This window comes from Amblyomma americanum, chromosome 3 (genome assembly GCF_052857255.1).
Source record: "Amblyomma americanum isolate KBUSLIRL-KWMA chromosome 3, ASM5285725v1, whole genome shotgun sequence".
Taxonomy (NCBI): Eukaryota; Metazoa; Arthropoda; class Arachnida; order Ixodida; family Ixodidae; genus Amblyomma; species Amblyomma americanum.
This window is the reverse complement of record NC_135499.1, coordinates 26,285,380-26,306,155: the sequence shown is the minus strand read 5'-3', so window position 1 is coordinate 26,306,155 and position 20,776 is coordinate 26,285,380. Positions and strand designations below refer to the sequence as shown.

The window sequence follows — 20,776 nt, the reverse complement described above, 5'->3', positions numbered from 1 at the left end:
CGCACTACGACGCGGGAGCAGCCACCGCCGACCGCTGCGGCAGCACCTCCTGGCGGCCGCTGCCGCCGTTCTCCTCCCGCGCTGTTTCAAATTGTTGAAGTGCGGAGTACTCCGAGGCGTATTTGCGTATAGCAAATTGAAGATAATGAATTTCACCGTTTTAAAAGACATGAAACATATCTGGTTCAATGTAACAATCTTCGTTCGCATTTCTGGAAACTGTTCAATGTTTTAAAAGCTTACTTTGTGCAGTTTTTTTAGTAAATTGTTGAAAGCAATCATTTGAAAGGAGACATCGCGATTGCTGTAAACATCACTACCGTCGTGTTTGAACACAAGCGTTTGCGGGCAGGTGGGCTGCAAACGCTGATTGGTCAAACAAAATGTGACGTCACGCCTAAAACGTCACGTGACGTCATGGTCACGTGACTTTTAATGACGTCATGTCCGGTTGGGAAGAGATATATTTTCTTTAGATTTTTCTCGGAATTCCCCACGTTTTTGACAGCGCGCGCGGGTTCAAAAAGCGCACCTGATGCGCCGCGCTTTCACACACTGCATGCGCGTTTCTATATTTTTATTATATATGATATCCTTGAACTGCTGGTGTATTATTTTAGTGCGCTCGAACGGCGCGCTTCGTTGTGCATTTATTATAATCGCCACTGCCTGGCGGACCCGATACAGCTTTTGCAGACCTGAGAGGTTAAACACGTACTATCCATGCAAAGCCACGCAAATGCGCCTACAGGTGACCACGCCCGTCTATCAGCGCTCCGTCGAGTGCCTGCATTTACAATCGAGTGCTGTAGGACTATGAACCTGACCTAAAGCATACATATTATAATTTTTCCTTGTATTCTACATTCTCTACATGCAGGAGACTACACTCATAGCTTTCGTTAGTGCAGAAATTTCGTACAACCGTGTCAAAATTTGGTGGTCCGGTTTTTTTCTGCACGACGTTTTGGAGGAGAAAAGCATTGGGTCTTTGAAGGACGACAGTCTATATAAACTCCTATTCACTGTGTCGTCGTACCTATCGTAATTAATGACGACATATAAAGGCTTTTGATACAACTCTCGGGATTTAAAACAAAACTGTTCGTTTCTCTAACCCGCGAAAAAATATTGCGCGCAATCATTCGCCACAGCCCGTTGCTGCGTAATTTTTGTTTTGTGCGGATTTTCTTTTATAATATGACAGCTGCACGCGATAGCTTATATATATAGTTGCGCAGCCGACCACTGCAGGTACCAGTAAACACGTACCGCGTTTAGAATGAATTTAAAAACGCGGTCGGGAGTTGGAATTATTTGTCCGGGACGCTGCGGTCAAAGTTCGCAGTTTTGAAAATTGAAACACGGAAATTTTTGCGCATAGCTAGTCACTCTTGCATAAGTAAATATCTTATTCCTACCCATCATCCCCTTGTCAAAACACATATATTAATGAGAAAAACGACCCATTTGATGCAATTAAGTTCACAGTCCTACAGGGTGGGTTCCACAACAAAGAGAGCAACGGGAGTCGTACTTTATTTACAAATTTGTAACAATTCCTCACGGCATTAATGAAAGTCCGGGTTTATTGACCTCCATCGCCCCTTTCAGAGCCAGAGCTGACATTAGGAGTGCCGGCGCGTTAAACCTCGGTCGTTTGTCGCCAGCGGCATCTTTTTCAAGCTTCGCTGCCCGTCCGCTTACACAAAGCTCTTAATTCATCCCCCACCCCTGTCTTCCCAGTTCGACGTACCACCTTGTCGAGCGGGGTGCAATTGAAGAACCAAGAACCCTTGATTAAATGCTCCTGCCATTCACCTTTACCCCCCCCCCCCCACAGGACACTTTCGCGAACTCGTATGTTTTGCCGCCTTTTTTCTTTTTCTTTTGTGTGTGTGTTTCATGCACAGTGCACGTGTGTGTAGTTAAGCTAACTGCGCCGCTGATTCCGCCTTCACTATTCGTACCGAAGACGCTCCTGGAACGTCTACTGCCCTTTCTGAATTTATTGTTTATTTGTTTGCTCGTTTTGGCCGGCGGCACGGGCAGTACATGCATCTATGATTCTTATCTGCTCCGGGACTCCGCCAAAGTCTGTTATTGTTGCTTTGAGGGCCCGGATGCCCTCCCTCCCCTCGTTATTCCTTTTTTCCCCCGGGCTGGCCTCCCGCGCAAGCTCGCTGGGCGGCAGGGGACAAAGCGTTTTTCTTTTTCTCTTTATTTCTTTCTCCTTTTTCTAGTATTTTTCTTTTGTGCCCATCAAGGGTTCTTGGTTCTTCAATTGCACCCCGCTCGGCAAGGTGGTGCGTCGAACTGGCAAGACAGGGGTGGGGGATGAATTCAGAGCTTTGTGTAAGCGGGCAGCGAAGCTTGAAAAAGATGCCGCTGGCGACAAACGACCGAGGTTTGTCGCGCCGGAATTCCTAAGGTCAGCATTGGCTCTGCAAGGGGCGATGGAGGTCAATACACCCGGACTTTCATTATTGCCGCGAGGAATTGTTATTAAATTTGTAAATAAAGTACGACTCGCGTTGCTCGAGATCTCTTTGTTGTGGAACCCACCCTGTAGGACTGTTAACTTAATTGCATCAAATGGGTCGTTTTTCTCATTAATATATGTGTTTTAACAAGGGGAGGTAGGGATAAAATATGCGCGCGGTGGTTATTAAAGCGAATTCGTATAAAAGTTAACGGTCTGCCCAATGTACTGCGTACTGCACACACTGCATCCTAGGAGGTATATTACGTTGCAGAAATCCCAATCAGAGTTGTCATTAATTTTCCATTTGAATCCTGAAGCTGTGCTTATTTCACAGCTTGATGTTTGTAATGTGTTTGCAGACCTGGAATCTACTTTTTCCACAAGGTCGACACCCCAAAACCGGCTCTTTATGTGACTGAGTGTATCAGAATGTTTCGAATGTTTTTCGGTCGTCTGTAGACTGCATGAGGGAGAGCAGTGAAAATTTTGGCGAGGCGCTAGCTCGCTTTGTTTGAGAATGTTGAAATGTTTTTTTGAAGATTTTGTTTACGTACGTTAGGCGGCTGGGTTACTGGTGAAGGGAAGTACGCGATTTGCCTGATGGTCTGTTTGCTCGCTGTATCGACGTCACTCCAGTATTTGCTCTCGGTTGGGTTTAGATGTCCTTTGAATGGCATCGTCGGCAATGGCGACGGGTATCGCTTCTTAATGAGGACTTCTTGCATGCGTTTGGAATTTTTTACGAAGTCTTCATCTTGGGAACATATTCCTTTAGATCGATGTGCCTGGGAGTATGGGATGCTTGTTTTAGAGTGACAAGGATGGCAGCTTTGGAAGTGTACGTATTGTTGACGGTCCGTCGGTTTTCTATATACACTGGTGGTGAGTGAGCTTTCGTTTACCAAAATCTCAACATCTAGGAAGTTAATTGTGGTGTGGGCGCACGTGTAAGTGAAAGATATGTTGGGGTGGACGAGGTGTGTCAGTCCAAATTAAAAAGATGTCATCCAAATAGCGTTTGTATAGGGTGGGCTTAATAGGACAATCTTTCAAAAAATTTAGACTTATTACTATGCATGAAGATGTTGACGTAGGTGTGGGCCATCCTTGTACCCATGGCTGTGCCGTTAATTTGTGAATAGTGTTGATTGATGAATTCGAAGTTGTTATATTCGAGTACGATTTTCGACAGTATTTATAAAACACGTGGAGCAGGGGAGCATCAAATCACTGATCGAAGCGTATGAACAAAACAGAAAGGAGGAATCCCCTGCTGCACGTGTATTAGATATGTTGTTCACAACAACATCTTGCATGAAGCTGCAGGGAAGAGAAAAGTCGATGAGACGTAGCCAGTTGTACTTGAGCCGTCTACATCGAAGGATTCACCACCGATCCTCTCACCAGGTTTCGTGAAGCTTGCGCTTTATCGTGCCGGTTTACCACTGTCCTTCTTGCTAGTGAAGCGATTATGTTTTTAATGTTCTCTTTTTGCCCCATTTGCCATCTGCCATTTTTGGTCGTGCCATCTTCTGGGCAAGTACTACGTTTGAGGTTCGAAAAAGATGCATAAGCGATCACGACCTATGCAAACAATAACAAAGACGAAACACGCTACAAGAGCACCACTAGCTGCATATCTGCATATCGCGCGCACACGTGCGACTGATTTTCGCTGACGATCGGCCGCTCCCACTGTATTCAGTTAGCTGTGTCGCCAGATCGTCTGTCGCGAGGCGCTTTCGCTGTGCCCGCATGACCGCTTGTCTTGACCTTCCAGGGGAATTGCGCGTTGCTCGCGCGCGGCTTAGCCCGAAGCCGGTAAACCGGCTGGCCACCGCCACATCTGGACCTGGTTTGACTCCAATTGGTCTCAGCCGCGCGCCGCGTCTTGTTCGGTTCGGGCGCGAACAATACGCGAGATTTAAAGCGCTCGGCCGTCTCTGTCTTTATGGGGGGGGGGGGGGGGGGGGCACTTGACCCCAAGGGCGCTTCTTTTCAGCACCACCCCGCCGCCGCCCGCCTCCGATTGAACAGGCGGGGGGTTCAAAGGGGAGCTGCCGCGGAGAGGCCGGGCAGCTCGTCCTAATGACAGCGCAGAACATGCGTCACTGACAGCCCGCTTCCTTTCGTCGTCTTGTCCATCGTGCGTCGCGCCGAGCCCGACAAAGAAAAGGCCGTCACCCGCCCCCCCCCCCCCCCCTTCTGAATCGGGGGGCGGAAATTCCGCAAATAGTTTCCCAGAGGCATCCTGTTTTTTTTTTTTTCATGGGGTCAAGGAAGGTGGCCCAAGCAGTGTGAGGCAACGTTCTCTGTTCATTCTAGAGAAGCAAGCTTACACTGCAAAATTAAACCTTGTCTTCCTCTTCCAAATGCAATTAACTAGGAGTCCTGTCCAAAACCATTTCAGGTTGTTATGTGGGCACCCCCAACCTTTTTTATTTCCGTGTAACTCCAGCACTTCTTCACCTTTGTCACTGTAGCCGCTATTGTTCAAGTACCATGCAACATCTTGTTATTAGCACTTGCTAATTCATGCCTTCTGCAGGGTTTAAAGGACCTTTTTAATCGGAAAAGAGAGCATGTGCACAGGGTGGAAAGCGCGTGATCTGCCAGGAAACACTAAAGCGGTCCCGAGAAGGGATCTTTATTAAGGATGCCAGCCATCTTGGGCCTCTCCACTTGGCAACGACGACAAAGCGTGTGCAGTCCCTATGGTTAGGCCCCAGCTGTGGAAGCCATCCTCGGACACGACCATGACCTTCGACATCTGATGTTTTTATTTAAAACACAGGGACCAAAGTCGTGCTGTATGCAGTGCAATCGCCATGTGGTTCCGTAATCATCCATTTAGCCCGGCTCTTTGGACGGATTCAGGAAACGACTGAAAAGAACAAAAGTAACGAGCAAACAAAGGTGCGCTGCATAAAAGTTAGAACGTAAAGAGACGAAGGCACGCTGCGCTAATGCTGTAGCGAGGTCTAACATGTAAAATTTCGCGGCTGGCGTCGATTTCTACAAAGCGCGAGTAGTGCCTACGGAAATAAACAAAGGCGCACTGGAGATGGGTAAGTCTGTATACAAGCACGAGTTTTTGTCTCTACCAGCGATTTACTAGCTCACACCGCGCGATTTTGATGTCTGGCGTCGATTTCGACAGAGGGAATACGGGCACGAAACGGGACGCTCGCGATCTGCCAGGAAACAATGAGGTGGCCCTAAAAAGGGCCGTTTGCAGGAGCACTTCAACCGCGACCTGCAGCGGCGTGGCGGCGCGGTGAGCAGTAGGCCCAGCAGTGGTCCGTCTTGTGCCCTTTGGCTCCGCACCGACGACACCGGTGCACGACGTACACCTCTCCTGGTCTTGCCCTTGAAGCCGACGCTATCCCTGGTCCGTAGATCTTGACGAGGGCCGCGACGATAATCTTTGAGATCTGGTCGATACCCCGGTCTCTCGCCACGTGATATCGGTCTGCGGCAAACAAGGACAGCATCGGCTTGCCAGAAGCATCCAGGAAACGATGCTGCAAAAAAAGTTACGTTACAAGCGCCGCAATTTGGTGAGTTCTGCTCGAGAAAACTTGCGAAAATGTTGCTCAACCCTTACCTCGGGGTTGAGAATGTGCACGCCCGACAAGCGCTTCAGCGTGGCTGACAGACGGCGGTTCAGCTGGCGACGCCGGCGGTCCTCAAATTGCGCCTTACGTGGCTCATCGAAATGGCGTGGCAAGACTTTGAAGACCAGCACGACACTGGCCACGTTCTCCTGCAGCAGCAAAACGAGGTCCTGGAATGCGCAAGACATGTAGGTAAGCGGTACAGCACTTCAAGAAGCGAAATTTGAGATAAAATGCCTACCTTTATGTGGCTGGAAGCGAAATTTGAGATAAAATGCGTACCTTTATGTGGCTGGCGATTTCTCGCGGGTCATCCCCTCTGTCGAGATCGTTGCCGCCAACATATAGGACAACAAAATCGGCGTGCCGAAAACATGTCTCTCGAATCATTTCAGCTAGGCTGATTGCGTCGTGGCCGCTAAAGCTGAAAGTGCATGTTCTCACTAACGGCGAAAGCCGTAAGCGAGAACTGCACAGAAATTTCAGCTGGCTGTCGCCGACGAGCGCACCACGCAAAAACGCCATACCTGGACAGCTCCCGAAACGCGCCCGCCGCCGCCTAGGTTCACGAAGCGAATGCCCGCGCACCACGCAAGCACGGCCGGACCTAGCGATTCCCTAGGCCGTCTAGGGACAGGCCGAGAGAGGCGCGGCGACCCCACATCCGGTTGAGAACGAGGGAGAAGCAGAAAAACGTCACGGAGAAGCGCATCCCATCGACCAATCAGCGTTTCCAGCCCACCTGCACCCAAACGCTTCTGTTTGAACATGTGCTGCACGTGTCGTGCGTTACATGCTGTTCCTCCGCCGTTCTTTCTTTCTGTGTCATTTGCTGAAGCCTCCTTGCGGGCTGTGAATACTCGAAGTGCAATCCTGGGAAACGTCTGTGAAAGTGCTGTGCGCGTGTGACAGTTCCTGAGCCATTTGTTAAAATGCCAGGACACTGTTGTGTTCCCGGCTGCCGCGGGAATTACGATGGAGAAAAGACTGTGCGCGTCTTCACTTTCCCAGCTGATGCTGGCAGAAGGAGGCAATGGTTGAAAGCCATTCCACGTGCTGATTTCGAACCCGGAAAGCGCTCAGTGGTAAGTCGAAAAAGCGTGATATTTATTCCGCGACGTGCCTGTGTGGGCATTTTCCTCGTTGGCGTTCCATAACCACTCTCGCAACGGCGCCTCTCCTCCTTCTGTACCCTCCTAGCCCCCTTTTCCCCTTTCCTACTATTTTCTCTTTGCCTCCACCTCCTCGCCTAGTTGTTCTCTTTCACAGCCGTTCCGCTCTTCGCTCCGTTCCTTTCTTTTCTATAACCTCAGCGGCTAGGGCATATTTCTGCAGCCGCTGCAGAGAAAGCGATTCGGGGACGTATTTTCGCCTTCGGAACGCGTTCGAATCGTGGTGCAGCGTCTTGTGTGCGCTTGTTTTGGAGCGAAAACGCGGCTGTGCGCCCATTTATGCAGCCACAGAGCCCAGTTCATTAACCGCCGCAGAGAAAGCGATTCGGGGACGTATTTTCGCCTTATGTCTTTTTTCAGAAGGCCAATTAAGCGTTCCTTCACTGCAAAGTCATAAGAGTTGGCTCCTCCTAGAAGCCGCTTGGCGTGAAGGGTATAGCTTCCAGGGTTTGCGTCGCCAAGCTGTTTCTAGTCATTGTTTTCATCAGGTTGATCAGAGAGAAAACTCTGTTGCACTGCAGTGCGGCGAACAGGGAAGCTTGCAGAGGCAAAGCCTTATTTCAGGGCGCCCGTCTGCCTCATTGAGTCTTTAGAGCTCTTCTCGGCAGCGCTTCCCTCATCATCTCTGTACAGTCGGTGCATTTTATTCGCCATGTAAATAGAATAAATATATTGTTGTCCCCCAATGTCTTCGTGAGTCCCGTCATCCTCGTACCTCCACCCTGCCCGACCCCGCTACCTCGATCACATCAATGCTTTCCGCACGTGCAGATGGCGCATTGGTAGACTCTCAAAATCAAGGTGGTCAAGAAAGGGTGAATAAGGAGCCTATTCACACCGAAAAATAAAAATGACCCATACAGAAAGTAAAATTTTCCTACATTACAACAATAATCTATTTTTCCCCTAAACGTTTAAATTCTCTAGATATAGGAGAAAATCCCTAGGGTTGGCAGGCCTGCGCCGAAGGCTCGGAAGAGCTGGCGCAGTGTAAACGGAAAGAGGAGTGGGTGGGGGGAGAGGAGGAGGGGCCGGAGCAGCGAGGAGGGTTATGGAACGCCAACGAGAACTCGCGTGCCGTCGGCTCGCGCGCGCCTCGGTACTGCAGTAAACAAGGCAGCCGAGGCGTGCTTTTTGAGAGCTGCAGAGAAGTTGGCGTTACGACCACTGAGAGTGAACAAAATTGAAAATTAACTTGGAGAGGTTTTTTACGGCACCACGGGTGTTCTTGCCCAACAAAAATCCGTCCGTCGCCGCCCTGTTTTAAGCGATGCAAAATCTTAAGTGGGAGCACAGTTGCATGACGGTGTTCGAAAAGTGTGGAAATGATGGGGCGCTTACATCGCACCACAGTGCAAGTTTATCGCCAAACAGAGCGGCTGCCAGTGATTAGTTGACCACAATAGCGCGTTTTCCGGAAAGGCGATGCTGCAGTGATCACCCTTGAGATTACTCAGACACGAACGTCACATGATTCATCTCACTTATTTTTCTTAATCGAAAAACATCATTATGCTAAGTAAAGCAGTTTTCGGATAGGCAGCACAACGACTTTCACCTCAACCAACGACAGCAGTGGGTGACGTATGTGGCACAGTTATGGCGTCGAACCTTTACCCATGACCTTCAGTTGACCTTTGACATTGGGGTGCCCTTTGGGTTGACCTTAAGAGCACCCGATGGGGTCCTGTGAAGCCACGTGATGGGTAACCATGCGCGCAGAAGCTTCCCGCTGAATTCCAGGGTTATTCAAGTTAAGGCACTGCCAACTTTCCCCCTGAAAATTGCTGCTTGTGGTTTGGTTATTTTCGCGTGGAGGGCGCAATTCCGTCATTTAAGTGCGACGCAGCACTGAAAAAAAATCACACTTTCCAATAAATGCACGCCATAAAGAGAACTTGCGAAGAAGCCGCCTTGTGTCCACGACCAAAGGGACGGAGAGCAAAGACCTCAAGTGAAAAGCAGGGCCGACTAGTAGTAGCCAAAAACGATGTATATGCGTGGGAAGGCTTACTTACCACCAGTACGTCGGTGAGTACTTTATATGTGTCCGTATTTGGCAACTTGCTTCGTGTGTACTTGTTCGTATTGGAAGCTTCTCACTCATTCACGCACGAACCGGCAATTGACGAACACAGCCCTTCTACACCATCTACCAGAAATTGAGAGGAGGGGGGAGGTATTCACTATACTCTTTTTAGGCTTGAGAATAGTTACCGAATGTAAAGAAACTGGTCGCCGATGTACTTTCCAATGCGACGGTTATGCAGACGCATGTCAGTATATTTCGATTTTCTAGCTCTCTCCGGCATAGCGAGAATGCTCTTTTCAATCCTCTGTATGTTGCCTTCGAAAACACTTGACAAGCTGCGACTGCAGTACACGAACAGAGGCACGCAAAAAACGGCACCATGTGACGTCACGAACCGACGAGTCAAGCGACGAACATCATGACGTCGCATAATTAATGGTAATTAATATAATTAGGCAAAACTAAGATTAATTACTATAATTAGTGATGACATCATATGAGTGTGGCGTCATACCAGGTCAAGTGACAGCGATGTAATGTGCCATCAGACCTAGTCACGTGACGACGCTGTAATATGACATCACACCTACTCACGTGACAACGATGCAATTTCTCGTCGTACCAGGCCCCCATCTACCCCCTTCCACCCCCATTTCAAGATCCATATGGATCCCACATTACTACACATGCGCGCATGACGCATTGCAAAGAGTGCCCACAACCCGGTCCGCATTAATGACATTAGGATTGTCCAGCAGGTAAACGCGCCAGTTCTCATGTATGACTTACTGCAAAGATCATGCAACGACACACGCCTTTGACTCTCGAGATGATGGCGATGATGATGATGATGCTAACAGTGTATCCTTATGAGCGCGGGGAAGTGTGATATACCGCTACCAAATTAAAAGTTGCCAGATAATTGATTAAATATTGTACATTACCCAGCAACCGAAGACAATTATTGTGCGGGAAAATAGGAATACCTGCAGCTAATAGTTAGGGATGATGATGTTGATGTTCCTGGGAGGTCAAGACCCTCAGCTCGTTTCAGCCTACTTCCCTCCAGGTTTGGAAATCCTAAGAATTCTCCGATTACTCGGTGATCCCGCGCCATTTTGAAAGAAAGGGCTAGATCACGTCTTCGAACACTGTGTCAACTATTGGTCAAAACAACTGGCCTAGAGGGGACAGCGTGAACCGCTCTCTCTGTCAAGAGCACCATGGCTCAAATTTCCCCGCAGCAGAATATCTTTTCCCGAGCACCCTCCCCCCCCCCCCCCCCCCCCCCCCCCCCCCATAAGCCTGAACAGAATTTTGTGTACCACTTCGTCAACCAGTCTGAGAAAATTGCTTTAAGTCAATAACTTGTCTTCCTTCAGGACTGAACTAATCAATGGTACGCCAGCATCCTCGACGTTTTTTACCTGCGAGCACCGCCCGTGCATTCTGCTAAGCCGTTTATATTCAACGATGGGTCTCTGCAAAATAGTTGCACGAAAGATAACGCGTAGTGCCTGGTCATCTGCAAGGCAGGCTGCCAACTTAACCGATCCCATACGAGAAAAGAAAAAAAAGACGATGACTAGAAACATACAAACAAAAATCGCACACTAAAAACCGAAGCGAACAACAGTGTGCCCCATTAAACGTCATATTAGAAGGTTTGAAACAGCGACTCAGCAGCACGGCGCGAGCATATAATCAGTTCTATTATACATCTTCATTAAAAAAAAGGAACGCGAATCGGCTACCACATCTCTATACGTTCATTATAGTCTTGCATTTTTTCGCCGCTAAAACACCGCTATGCTGGCGCGTTCGCCTCGCGTTGCGGTGTTTCGGCATAATAAGCGAATTTCCGAGAAGGAACAAGGAACCGGAGACCAAAAGGGGGTTATTCGGAAGGATAATAAAGTGGATAAAAAAATGGAGCGAACAGCGGAACAGCTGTGAGAGAAAATTACAAATATTACAATTACTGCCCCATTTCCTCTCCTCGAAAAGCAATTTTCCAAATAAAAATGCCCCTGTGCTGTGCGGCGTTAAAGAACGGCAAGTGGACTAAACTGAAATGAGTCCTCCACTGTAGTATTCATCATGATCTCTGCATCATTCCGGAACGTGTAACTCAACGTTTAACTTTCTGTGTTTTTATTCACCCATGTACAGAAGTACGGTCGACCTCAGTTTTCGGCATACCGCCGAAGCAGACATGGTTTGGCGCATTCATAACCGAGCTCATTAGGCGGTGTAAGCTTTATCATCGTATCCACAAGTACAGCACCTTATCGCGGACACTTCTAGACGGCGTGCGCTTTACCAAAATTAACCGCACGCCACGCGCCCCCGTTTCATTCCGTCCCGATATCGTCCGCACGCGTCTACAGCAGCGGTGAGTCGCACGCAGCCTAGTAGGCGTTGCATAACCCTCCTCGCCCCACCGGCCGCTCCCCCTCTCCATTCGTCCCAGCAGCGGCGCCAAACAGGCGGGACTCGGGTGCGCGGGGGTGCTGAGGGGGAAAAAAGCGCGGTGTCTAACCGATGTCCTAATTGTGCTTTCTCGGGAAAATGTGCAGAGATGAAGGGAAAATGCTGCTATCATGGCGGCCTGACTAGTGTCGCGAGAAGAAATTTGGCTTGATGTTTCCCTTTAATTTGTTGCCTAGCCTTGGATACAGAGCCCTGGCCTATTCAGGTTCATTCAGGCTTCGAGTGCTGCGTCCTTGAATTTCTCCCAGCTATAGTGGCAGTGGCCCTTCTATTAATTGCTTCCAACCGCTCCCAGCTCTTTAGTCACGCAATCATGTTGTTGTAAAGGAATTCGCGAAAATTTCTACGGTCTATACAGGAGAGGCTAGAAAGCAAATGCAAGCCTCAACGCAAAAACTAATAAAAACGAATTGGTGATTGACGGTGATGTGATCAAGAACAATCCAGCCCTGATGTTCATTATTAACAGGCTTTGTATTTGTTTTATTTCACTGATTCTTATATTTATTACCTTGGTTGTATTCAGTCTAAAATTACTATATAATAGGATGGAAAGTTGGGCTAGTTGGGTTACGTACATTTTAAAGGAAAAAATACATCGCGAACAGAGACGACGGACGAAGAAGAGGTGCACAACACAAGCGCTGTCTCGCAGCTAAAATTTTATTCAAGAGGAAAACACATATATAAAAGCGTCCGAAGAAACGGCAAAGTCAGCAATCACGTGAGGCAATCAACACTTGGAACAAACTCAAAAAAACAGACCAGATAGCGCAGGGCGCCTTTTTTTTCTTCTTCTTCTGTGACTCATGGCAAATCAGGTGTTGCACAAGAACCGTATCTCCGTATCACATAGTGTGATAGAGGGTTGACTGATGCACGTGTTAATCTTCTTCTTTATAAAAAACGCTTCCATGATCTCTCTAATACTTTGGTCGCGGTGCCGGTACAGTACCTCGGTTTTCTGAAATATTGCCTTACAGTTGTCTTTATCTTCGCACTGAGCGCAATGTTTAGAAACATCTGACGATGCGTTTTCGTGCCCCTTTTAAGGGGGATATTTAAGCAGCGCCCGGTTTGTCCGATATACACCTTTTGGCAAGTGAAAGGAATCTGGTAGACCACCGAACGCAAATCTCGATCTGTGCCGCACCGAACACCTAAAGGGGTGCATTTTTTTCTTCCATTCTTGGACATCAGTCCCAGTTATCGGAAAGGCGTAGAAGCTTTTGGGGTGCTGTACAGACCACGTCGACATTAAAACGACGAGCAACATTACTCAGATTGTGCGCCAATCTATGCACGTAGGGAACAGCCACTGCTTTCTTTTTGGCTCCCGTTCTTTCACCTCTGTTCGTGGTCCGGAGACCTCTGAAATTGCCAATTAGTTTTTCGCATGTTCGTGATATCACAGAGAGGGGGAAACCTGCCGCGGTCAGTCGTTGTACTTGCAAGGAAACACCGTCTGCGACGGAGTGCACACAAGATTTTTTCTAGAGCAGATCTTAGGCAGGAGAGGGCTATGCCGTTTTTTACCAGTTTTGTGTGCCCTGAGCAAAAGTTCAGTATCGGCTTTTTGGAGCGCGGTTTATTAACCCAACAAGTGTGGCCCTCCTTGAACATCAGTCTTACATCTAGGAACTGAAGTTCATCTTTTTCCGGCATTTCGAACGTGATTTAGACCCATTGCGTTCTCTTTAAACACTTTCAACACATCAACCGCGCGCCTAGCGTGCCCTCCCTTTTTCATTAGTACTAGAAAGTCATCTAGATATCTCCAGATCTTAAAAGCAAGACCGTCAAGATTTTCCTTGATCGCTACGTGTACTTTTGCAAGAAAAATGCTACTGAGTATCGGGACTACACGAGAACCAATACACGCACCCTGTTTTTGCAAGAAAATTGTCCCGCGCCATTCCACAAAAGTTGAACACAGGTAAAAAGAAAGCAGTTCTAACAAGGCTTCTACTGTGATACCGCTGCGACCAGTAAATGCTACTTCATCGTTCTTGAGTGTGATGCATTCCTTCACGGTGGACAAGAGCTTGCCATGAGGTAGAGAATAATACAAATCTTCAACATCAATGCTAAATCCGAAACAGGTTCCTGGGTTGCTATCTTGGAGGTACCGGACGATCGCCTGTGAGTCAGGAACAGCATAGGGGTCGACTACTTCTAAGGCATTGAGGTTCTTTTGTAGATAGCCGGATACTGCGTGTTGCCAAGTGTGGCGCTCGGACACAATTGTGCGAAAGGGGATATTCGGTTTGTGAGTTTTTGCGGCAAAAAACAATTCAAGACTTGGAGCTGGAGCTTTCTTTACACTAGAAGCAAGCGAGATGAGGTTACACTCCGTTAGCATTCCGACTGCACGGTCCCTTACTCGTTCACACTTCACCTTAACCTGTTTGAAGTTCTTATCTATTGCCGCTTTTGCTTCCTGCGAGTATGATGCCTCGGGGAGCACAACGAAAAATCCTTCCTTATCCGACACCATGCGGTGCTATTCATTCTCATTGAGGAACGTAACCAAAGGTCGTAGGACCTTAGAGTTCCGTGGCCTACCTACAGCTTTTGTCAATGCGTCGACGCACTACACTACACAGCGATGGCGGTCTTCCTCGGTGACGCGGCGGGTAATGTTCTTCACCAGAGCCACCTTTTCCGGCGGAGACAGCACTGGTTCAAAGCAGTACTTGGGGCCAAGCTTGAGTAGTTCCCTGTGCTGCTGCGGAATCTGGGCATCTCCAAGCAGAAGGACGTCCTGGCCGGCATTTACAACCCGTTTCTTCTTCGGGAGTTGGGGACGTACAGAAGCCCACAGGAACTCGATGGTCTGGTCCGCTGTCTTCGTCCAGTCTCTAAAAGCTCGTGCTTGACGCCGGTTATCACCTTCCTTGCCACAGGCAATACGTAGGCAGTCCTTCAAAAAGCGGGCTTGCCGACACCATTCCGAGCGTAGCATGCGGCAAAATCTTGTCGAGTGTCCCGCGGAAGGAAGCATCGGTCCACACATCCACTGCAGGTCAGCTGGGCAGGTTCCAGTCGATGTGCCATGACGCTATACGAGCCTTGCACTCATATACAGCGTACAAAGAGGCCACACGAGCCGGGTTGTAAAGAAAGGTATTAGACCACAAAAAAGAGCCCGATGTACTAGAAATTTGCTGCTATGTTCGCGCTGAATTTTTTACTCTAAAATTACTATATATAAGAAAAATATATTTGTGGGGAAAAATGGGAAAATTTTAGCCGACAACTGGGGAAAACCAACTGGCCAATGCAGCAACACTCGTATCGGGCATGTTGTAGAAGAGGGTATGGAGCAGTCCGAGTTTCCGAGCGCAATTTCGAGTTTCCGAGCTCGGGCGCAATTTGATACAGAGATGGACGCGAGGGAGCACTGGTAGTTTGCAGTGTCTCGCATTATGGCGCGCAGAATCGCGTTTTTGCTCGAATTGCGCGCAATACGCGAGTTTCATACAGCGCTGCACACGAGAGAGCACAAATAGTTTGCAGTTTCTTGCGCTATGGCGCGCAGAATCGCTTTTTTGCTCGAAATAACCGTATAGACTACGATTCGACCTTGTTGGCCGCGCGCAGATACGTCCCCAGTCGCTGTCTGTGCAGCGGCGCCGCTTTCTCGGGCCAGGTCAGCAATATGGCGGCCCCGCGCACGCGAGCGAACTCGGCTGACACCTAATGGCGAGGCGGCCGGTCGCGCGGGCGGTCTTCCCCGCGCTTTTTTCCCCCCTCAGCACCCCCGCGCACCCGAGTCCCGCCTGTTTGGCGCCGCTGCTGGGACGAATGGAGAGGGGGAGCGGCCGGTGGGGCGAGGAGAGTTATGCAACGCCTACTAGGCTGCGTGCGACTCACCGCTGCTGTAGACGCGTGCGGACGATATCGGGACGGAATGAAACGGGGGCGCGTGGCGTGCGGTTAATTTTGGTAAAGCGCACGCCGTCTAGAAGTGTCCGCGATAAGGTGCTGTACTTGTGGATACGATGATAAAGCTTACACTGCCTAATGAGCTCGGTTATGAATGCGCCAAACCATGTCTGCTTCGGCGGTATGCCGAAAACTGAGGTCGACCGTTTTTCTGTACATGGGTGAATAAGAACACAGAAAGGTAAACGTTGAGTTACACGTTCCGGAGTGATGCAGAGATCATGATGAATACTACAGTGGAGGACTCATTTCAGTTTAGTCCACTTGCCGTTCTTTAACGCCGCACAGCACAGGGGCATTTTTATTTGGAAAATTGCTTTTCGAGGAGAGGAAATGGGGCAGTAATTGTAATAATTGTAATTTTCTGTCACAGCTGTTCCGCTGTTCGCTCCATTTTTTTTACCCACTTTATTATCCTTCCGAATAACCCCCTTTTGGTCTCCGGTTCCTTGTTCCTTCTCGGAAATTCGCTTATTATGCCGAAACACCGCAACACGAGGCGAACGCGCCAGCATAGCGGTGTTTTAGCGGCGAAAAAATGCAAGACTATAATGAACGTATAGAGATGTGGTAGCCGATTCGCGTTCCTTTTTTTTTAATGAAGATGTATAATGGAACTGATTATATGCTCGCGCCGTGCTGCTGAGTCGCTGTTTCAAACCTTCTAATATGACGTTTAATGGGGCACACTGTTGTTCGCTTCTGTTTTTAGTGTGCGATTTTTGTTTGTATGTTTCTAATCATCGTCTTTTTTTTCTTTTCTCGTATGGGATCGGTTAAGTTGGCAGCCTGCCTTGCAGATGACCAGGCACTACGCGTTATCTTTCGTGCAACTATTTTGCAGAGACCCATCGTTGAATATAAACGGCTTAGCAGAATGCACGGGCGGTGCTCGCAGGTAAAAAACGTCGAGAATGCTGGCGTACCATTGATTAGTTCAGTCCTGAAGGAAGACAAGTGATTGACTTAAAGCAATTTTCTAGACTGGTTGACGAAGTGGTACACAAAATTCTGTCAGGCTTATGGGGGGGGGGGGGGGGGGGGGGGGGTGGGGGGGGGGGGGGGGGGGGGGGAGGGTGCTCGGGAAAAGATATTCTGCTGCGGGGAAATTTGAGCCATGGTGCTCTTGACAGAGAGAGCGGTTCACGCTGTCCCCTCTAGGCCAGTTGTTTTGACCAATAGTTGACACAGTGTTTGAAGACGTGATTCTAGCCCTTTCTTTCAAAATGGCGCGGGATCACCGAGTAATCGGAGAATTCTTAGGATTTCCAAACCTGGAGGGAAGTAGGCTGAAACGAGCTGAGGGTCTTGACCTCCCAGGAACATCAACATCATCATCCCTAACTATTAGCTGCAGGTATTCCTATTTTCCCGCACAATAATTGTCTTCGGTTGCTGGGTAATGTACAATATTTAATCAATTATCTGGCAACTTTTAATTTGGTAGCGGTAATCACACTTCCCCGCGCTCATAAGGATACACTGTTAGCATCATCATCATCATCGCCATCATCTCGAGAGTCAAAGGCGTGTGTCGTTGCATGATCTTTGCAGTAAGTCATACATGAGAACTGGCGCGTTTACCTGCTGGACAATCCTAATGTCATTAATGCGGACCGGGTGTGGGCACTCTTTGCAATGCGTCATGCGCGCATGTGTAGTAATGTGGGATCCATATGGATCTTGAAATGGGGGTGGAAGGGGGTAGATGGGGGCCTGGTACGACGAGAAATTGCATCGTTGTCACGTGAGTAGGTGTGATGTCATATTACAGCGTCGTCACGTGACTAGGTCTGATGGCACATTACATCGCTGTCACTTGACCTGGTATGACGCCACACTCATATGATGTCATCACTAATTATAGTAATTAATCTTAGTTTTGCCTAATTATATTAATTACCATTAATTATGCGACGTCATGATGTTCGTCGCTTGACTCGTCGGTTCGTGACGTCACATGGTGCCGTTTTTTGCGTGCCTCTGTTCGTGTACTGCAGTCGCAGCTTGTCAAGTGTTTTCGAAGGCAGCATACAGAGGATTGAAAAGAGCATTCTCGCTATGCCGGAGAGAGCTAGAAAATCGAAATATACTGATATGCGTCTGCATAACCGTCGCATTGGAAAGTACATCGGCGACCAGTTTCTTTACATTCGGTAACTATTCTCAAGCCTAAAAAGAGTATAGTGAATACCTCCCCCCTCCTCTCAATTTCTGGTAAGGCGCGCTCACACTAGCGGGAAGCTTCCCGCACCGGCACAGCGTCGACGCTGCCTCGCAGCTCCTCAGAATGACGCTCACACTGCGCGCGTTTTCTCGCTGCGGTTGTCTTGGAATGTGGAGAGAGGAGGCGCTGAGGGAGGACCCGAACGAGCAGAAAGAGAAATGGATAGTCACGTGACACTAGAGAAGACTGGAAAGCGCACCCCTTTCTCGCGTCGTCGTCTTGATCGTCTGCTAGCTCCCCTCCCGTCGCCCTGGCAAAGCAGCCGCCGAGTGCCCGGCCGGCCGGCCGGACGCGCGCAGCCTCCGCCTCCGCCGACGGGGTCACTGAACTGGGACCGACGTCACGGTTCACGGTCGGCGGCCCATTGGCTGTTCTCGTCACCGGCACGGGAAAAATAGGTACCGAACCCATCGCTCCGCGGACGGCACAGCAGGCTGTCCGCGGGAGAAAAACCGGCTTGGGCGGGAAGCGGCACGCGGAAAACGCCCGGCGTTGCGCGTTTTCCCGCTAATGTGAGCGCGCCTGTAGATGGTGTAGAAGGGCTGTGTTCGTCAATTGCCGGTTCGTGCGTGAATGAGTGAGAAGCTTCCAATACGAACAAGTATACACGAAGCAAGTTGCCAAATACTGACACATATAAAGTACTCACCGACGTACTGGTGGTAAGTAAGCCTTCCCACGCATTTACATCGTTTTGGCTACTACTTGTGGGAAGCCTGCTAGATTCCCGTCGTGGCGTCTGCGCGGCATCCCGCGTCGCTCTCTTTCCCTTTCTCCCGCTCGGGCGGCGGAGAGACGGCTGGTGGCTAATCGCGGTCATTCGGCCGCAGCTCCGCCCCCGGCTTCCCAAGGGCCTTTGCCATTGGGTGACTTTTGGCGGGAATTCGGGACCCGTTTGGGGTGGTCGCGCGACCTTCCGAGCGGGGCCCGGAGGGAGAGAGACCCCTCCGAGACAGCGTAAGGTGCGTACGTTACTGTTCGTCCGAGCCGGCCTCTGCCGTTCGGACCAGTTCATACTCGAGCTCGCCAGCGTGGGTCCTCGATCCGCCGCGGCTCGAGCCTGTCCAGGGGTCCAACGACCTCTGACAGGCGCACCTTGCGTTGACTGCCCACTCTCTCTCGCAAACGGCCCATCGGCCGACACGAGAGAGATCACAGCACTGCCGCGGGGACAATCTCCTGCAGCGGCGTGCTAGCGGCGCGCATTTCTCTTGTTGCCCCGAGCGCGCACCGGAGCCTTGCTCTGAGCGCGCCCCGGGACGAGGTGACTGTTGAGTGTGTGTATGTACCGCTGGAGGCGGCGTCAATAAACGTCTCCTTTGTGAACTTGGAGGCCTGTTTCTTGCGCGAGCCGCTCTCCTCTCTGCAGAGGTTGAACGCCGCCGCAGCGGTGCCTCAGGGTGCGTGTGGTGACGGCTGATCGGTGCCCTTGGCTCGCGCGAAGCTCGAACCCGCGGTGGGTAGTGGCCTGTGACTACTGAGAAACCCACATACCTAGTCGGCCCTGCTTTTCACTTGAGGTCTTTGCTCTCCGTCCCTTTGATCGTGGACACAAGGCGGCTTCTTTGCAAGTTCTCTTTATGGCGTGCGTTTATTGGAAAGTGTGATTTTTTTTCAGTGCTGCGTCGCACTTAAATGACGGAATTGCGCCCTCCACGCGAAAATAACCAAAGCACAAGCAGCAATTTTCAGGGGAAAGTTGGCAGTGCCTTAACTTGAATAACCCTGGAATTCAGCGGGAAGCTTCTGCGCGCCATGGTTACCCATCACGTGGCTTCACAGCACCCCATCGGTGCTCTTAAGGTCAACCCAAAGGGCACCCCAATGTCAAAGGACAACTGAAGGTCATGGGTAAAGGTTCGACGCCATAACTGTGCCACATACGTCACCCACTGCTGTCGTTGGTTGAGGTGAAGGTCGTTGTGCTGCCTATCCGAAAACTGCTTTACTTAGCATAATGATGTTTTTCGATTAAAAAAAAAATAAGTGAGATGAATCTTGTGACGTTCGTGTCTGAGTAATCTCAAGGGTGATCACTGCAGCATCGCCTTTCCGGAAAACGCGCTATTGTGGTCAACTGATCACTGGCAGCCGCTCTGTTTGGCGATAAACTTGCACTGTGGTGCGATGTAAGCGCCCCGTCATTTCCACACTTTTCGAACACAGTCATGCAACTGTGTTCCCATTTAAGATTTTGCATCGCTTAAAACAGAACGGCGACGGACGGATTTTTGTTGGGCAAGAACACCCGTGGTGCCGTAAAAAACCTCTCCAAGTTAATTTTCAATTTTGTTCACTCTCAGTGGTCGTAAACGCCAACTTCTCTGCAGCTCTCAAAAAGCACGCCTCGGCTGCCTTGTTTACTGCAGTACCGAGGCGCGCGCGAGCCGACGGCACGCGAGTCCTCGTTGGCGTTCCATAACCCTCCTCGCTGCTCCGGCCCCTCCTCCTCTCCCCCCACCCACTCCTCTTTCCGTTACACTGCGCCAGCTCTTCCGAGCCTTCGGCGCAGGCCTGCCAACCCTAGGGATTTTCTCCTATATCTAGAGAATTTAAACGTTTAGGGGGAAAAATAGATTATTGTTGTAATGTAGGAAAATTTTACTTTCTGTATGGGTCATTTTTATTTTCGGTGTGAATAGGCTCCTTATTCACCCTTTCTTGACCACCTTGATTTTGAGAGTCTACCAATGCGCTCATCTGCACGTGCGGAAAGCATTGATGGGATCGAGGTAGCGGGGTCGGGCAGGGTGGAGGTACGAGGATGACGGGACTCACGAAGACATTGGGGGACAACAATAT

The 20,776-nt window shown here is 49.6% G+C and overlaps 2 protein-coding genes across 3 annotated transcripts in view; one reads left to right on the top strand and one right to left on the bottom strand.

Annotated features, from left to right (window-relative positions):
* LOC144124489 (uncharacterized) overlaps positions 1 to 20,776 on the top strand; it is a 1,136,493-nt gene that overhangs the window by 1,021,514 nt on the left and 94,203 nt on the right. The window lies entirely within an intron of this gene.
* On the bottom strand, positions 5,331 to 6,585 carry LOC144124490 (uncharacterized). The gene is made up of 3 exons (XM_077657187.1): positions 6,385 to 6,585; positions 6,093 to 6,272; positions 5,331 to 6,009 (listed from the first exon to the last, which is right to left on the bottom strand). Exons 1-3 carry the CDS (start codon positions 6,490 to 6,492, stop codon positions 5,731 to 5,733), a joined length of 567 nt encoding a protein of 188 aa, XP_077513313.1. The 5' UTR covers positions 6,493 to 6,585; the 3' UTR covers positions 5,331 to 5,730.

Coding starts and splice junctions, on each gene's coding strand:
- LOC144124490 (XM_077657187.1), bottom strand. CDS start 6,492: ATGATTCGAGAGACATGTTTTCGGCACGCCGATTTTGTTGTCCTATAT. Junction 6,273..6,384: donor AAATCGCCAGCCACATAAAG/GTACGCATTTTA, acceptor TGCGCATTCCAG/GACCTCGTTTTGCTGCTGCA. Junction 6,010..6,092: donor TGCACATTCTCAACCCCGAG/GTAAGGGTTGAG, acceptor CTTTTTTTGCAG/CATCGTTTCCTGGATGCTTC.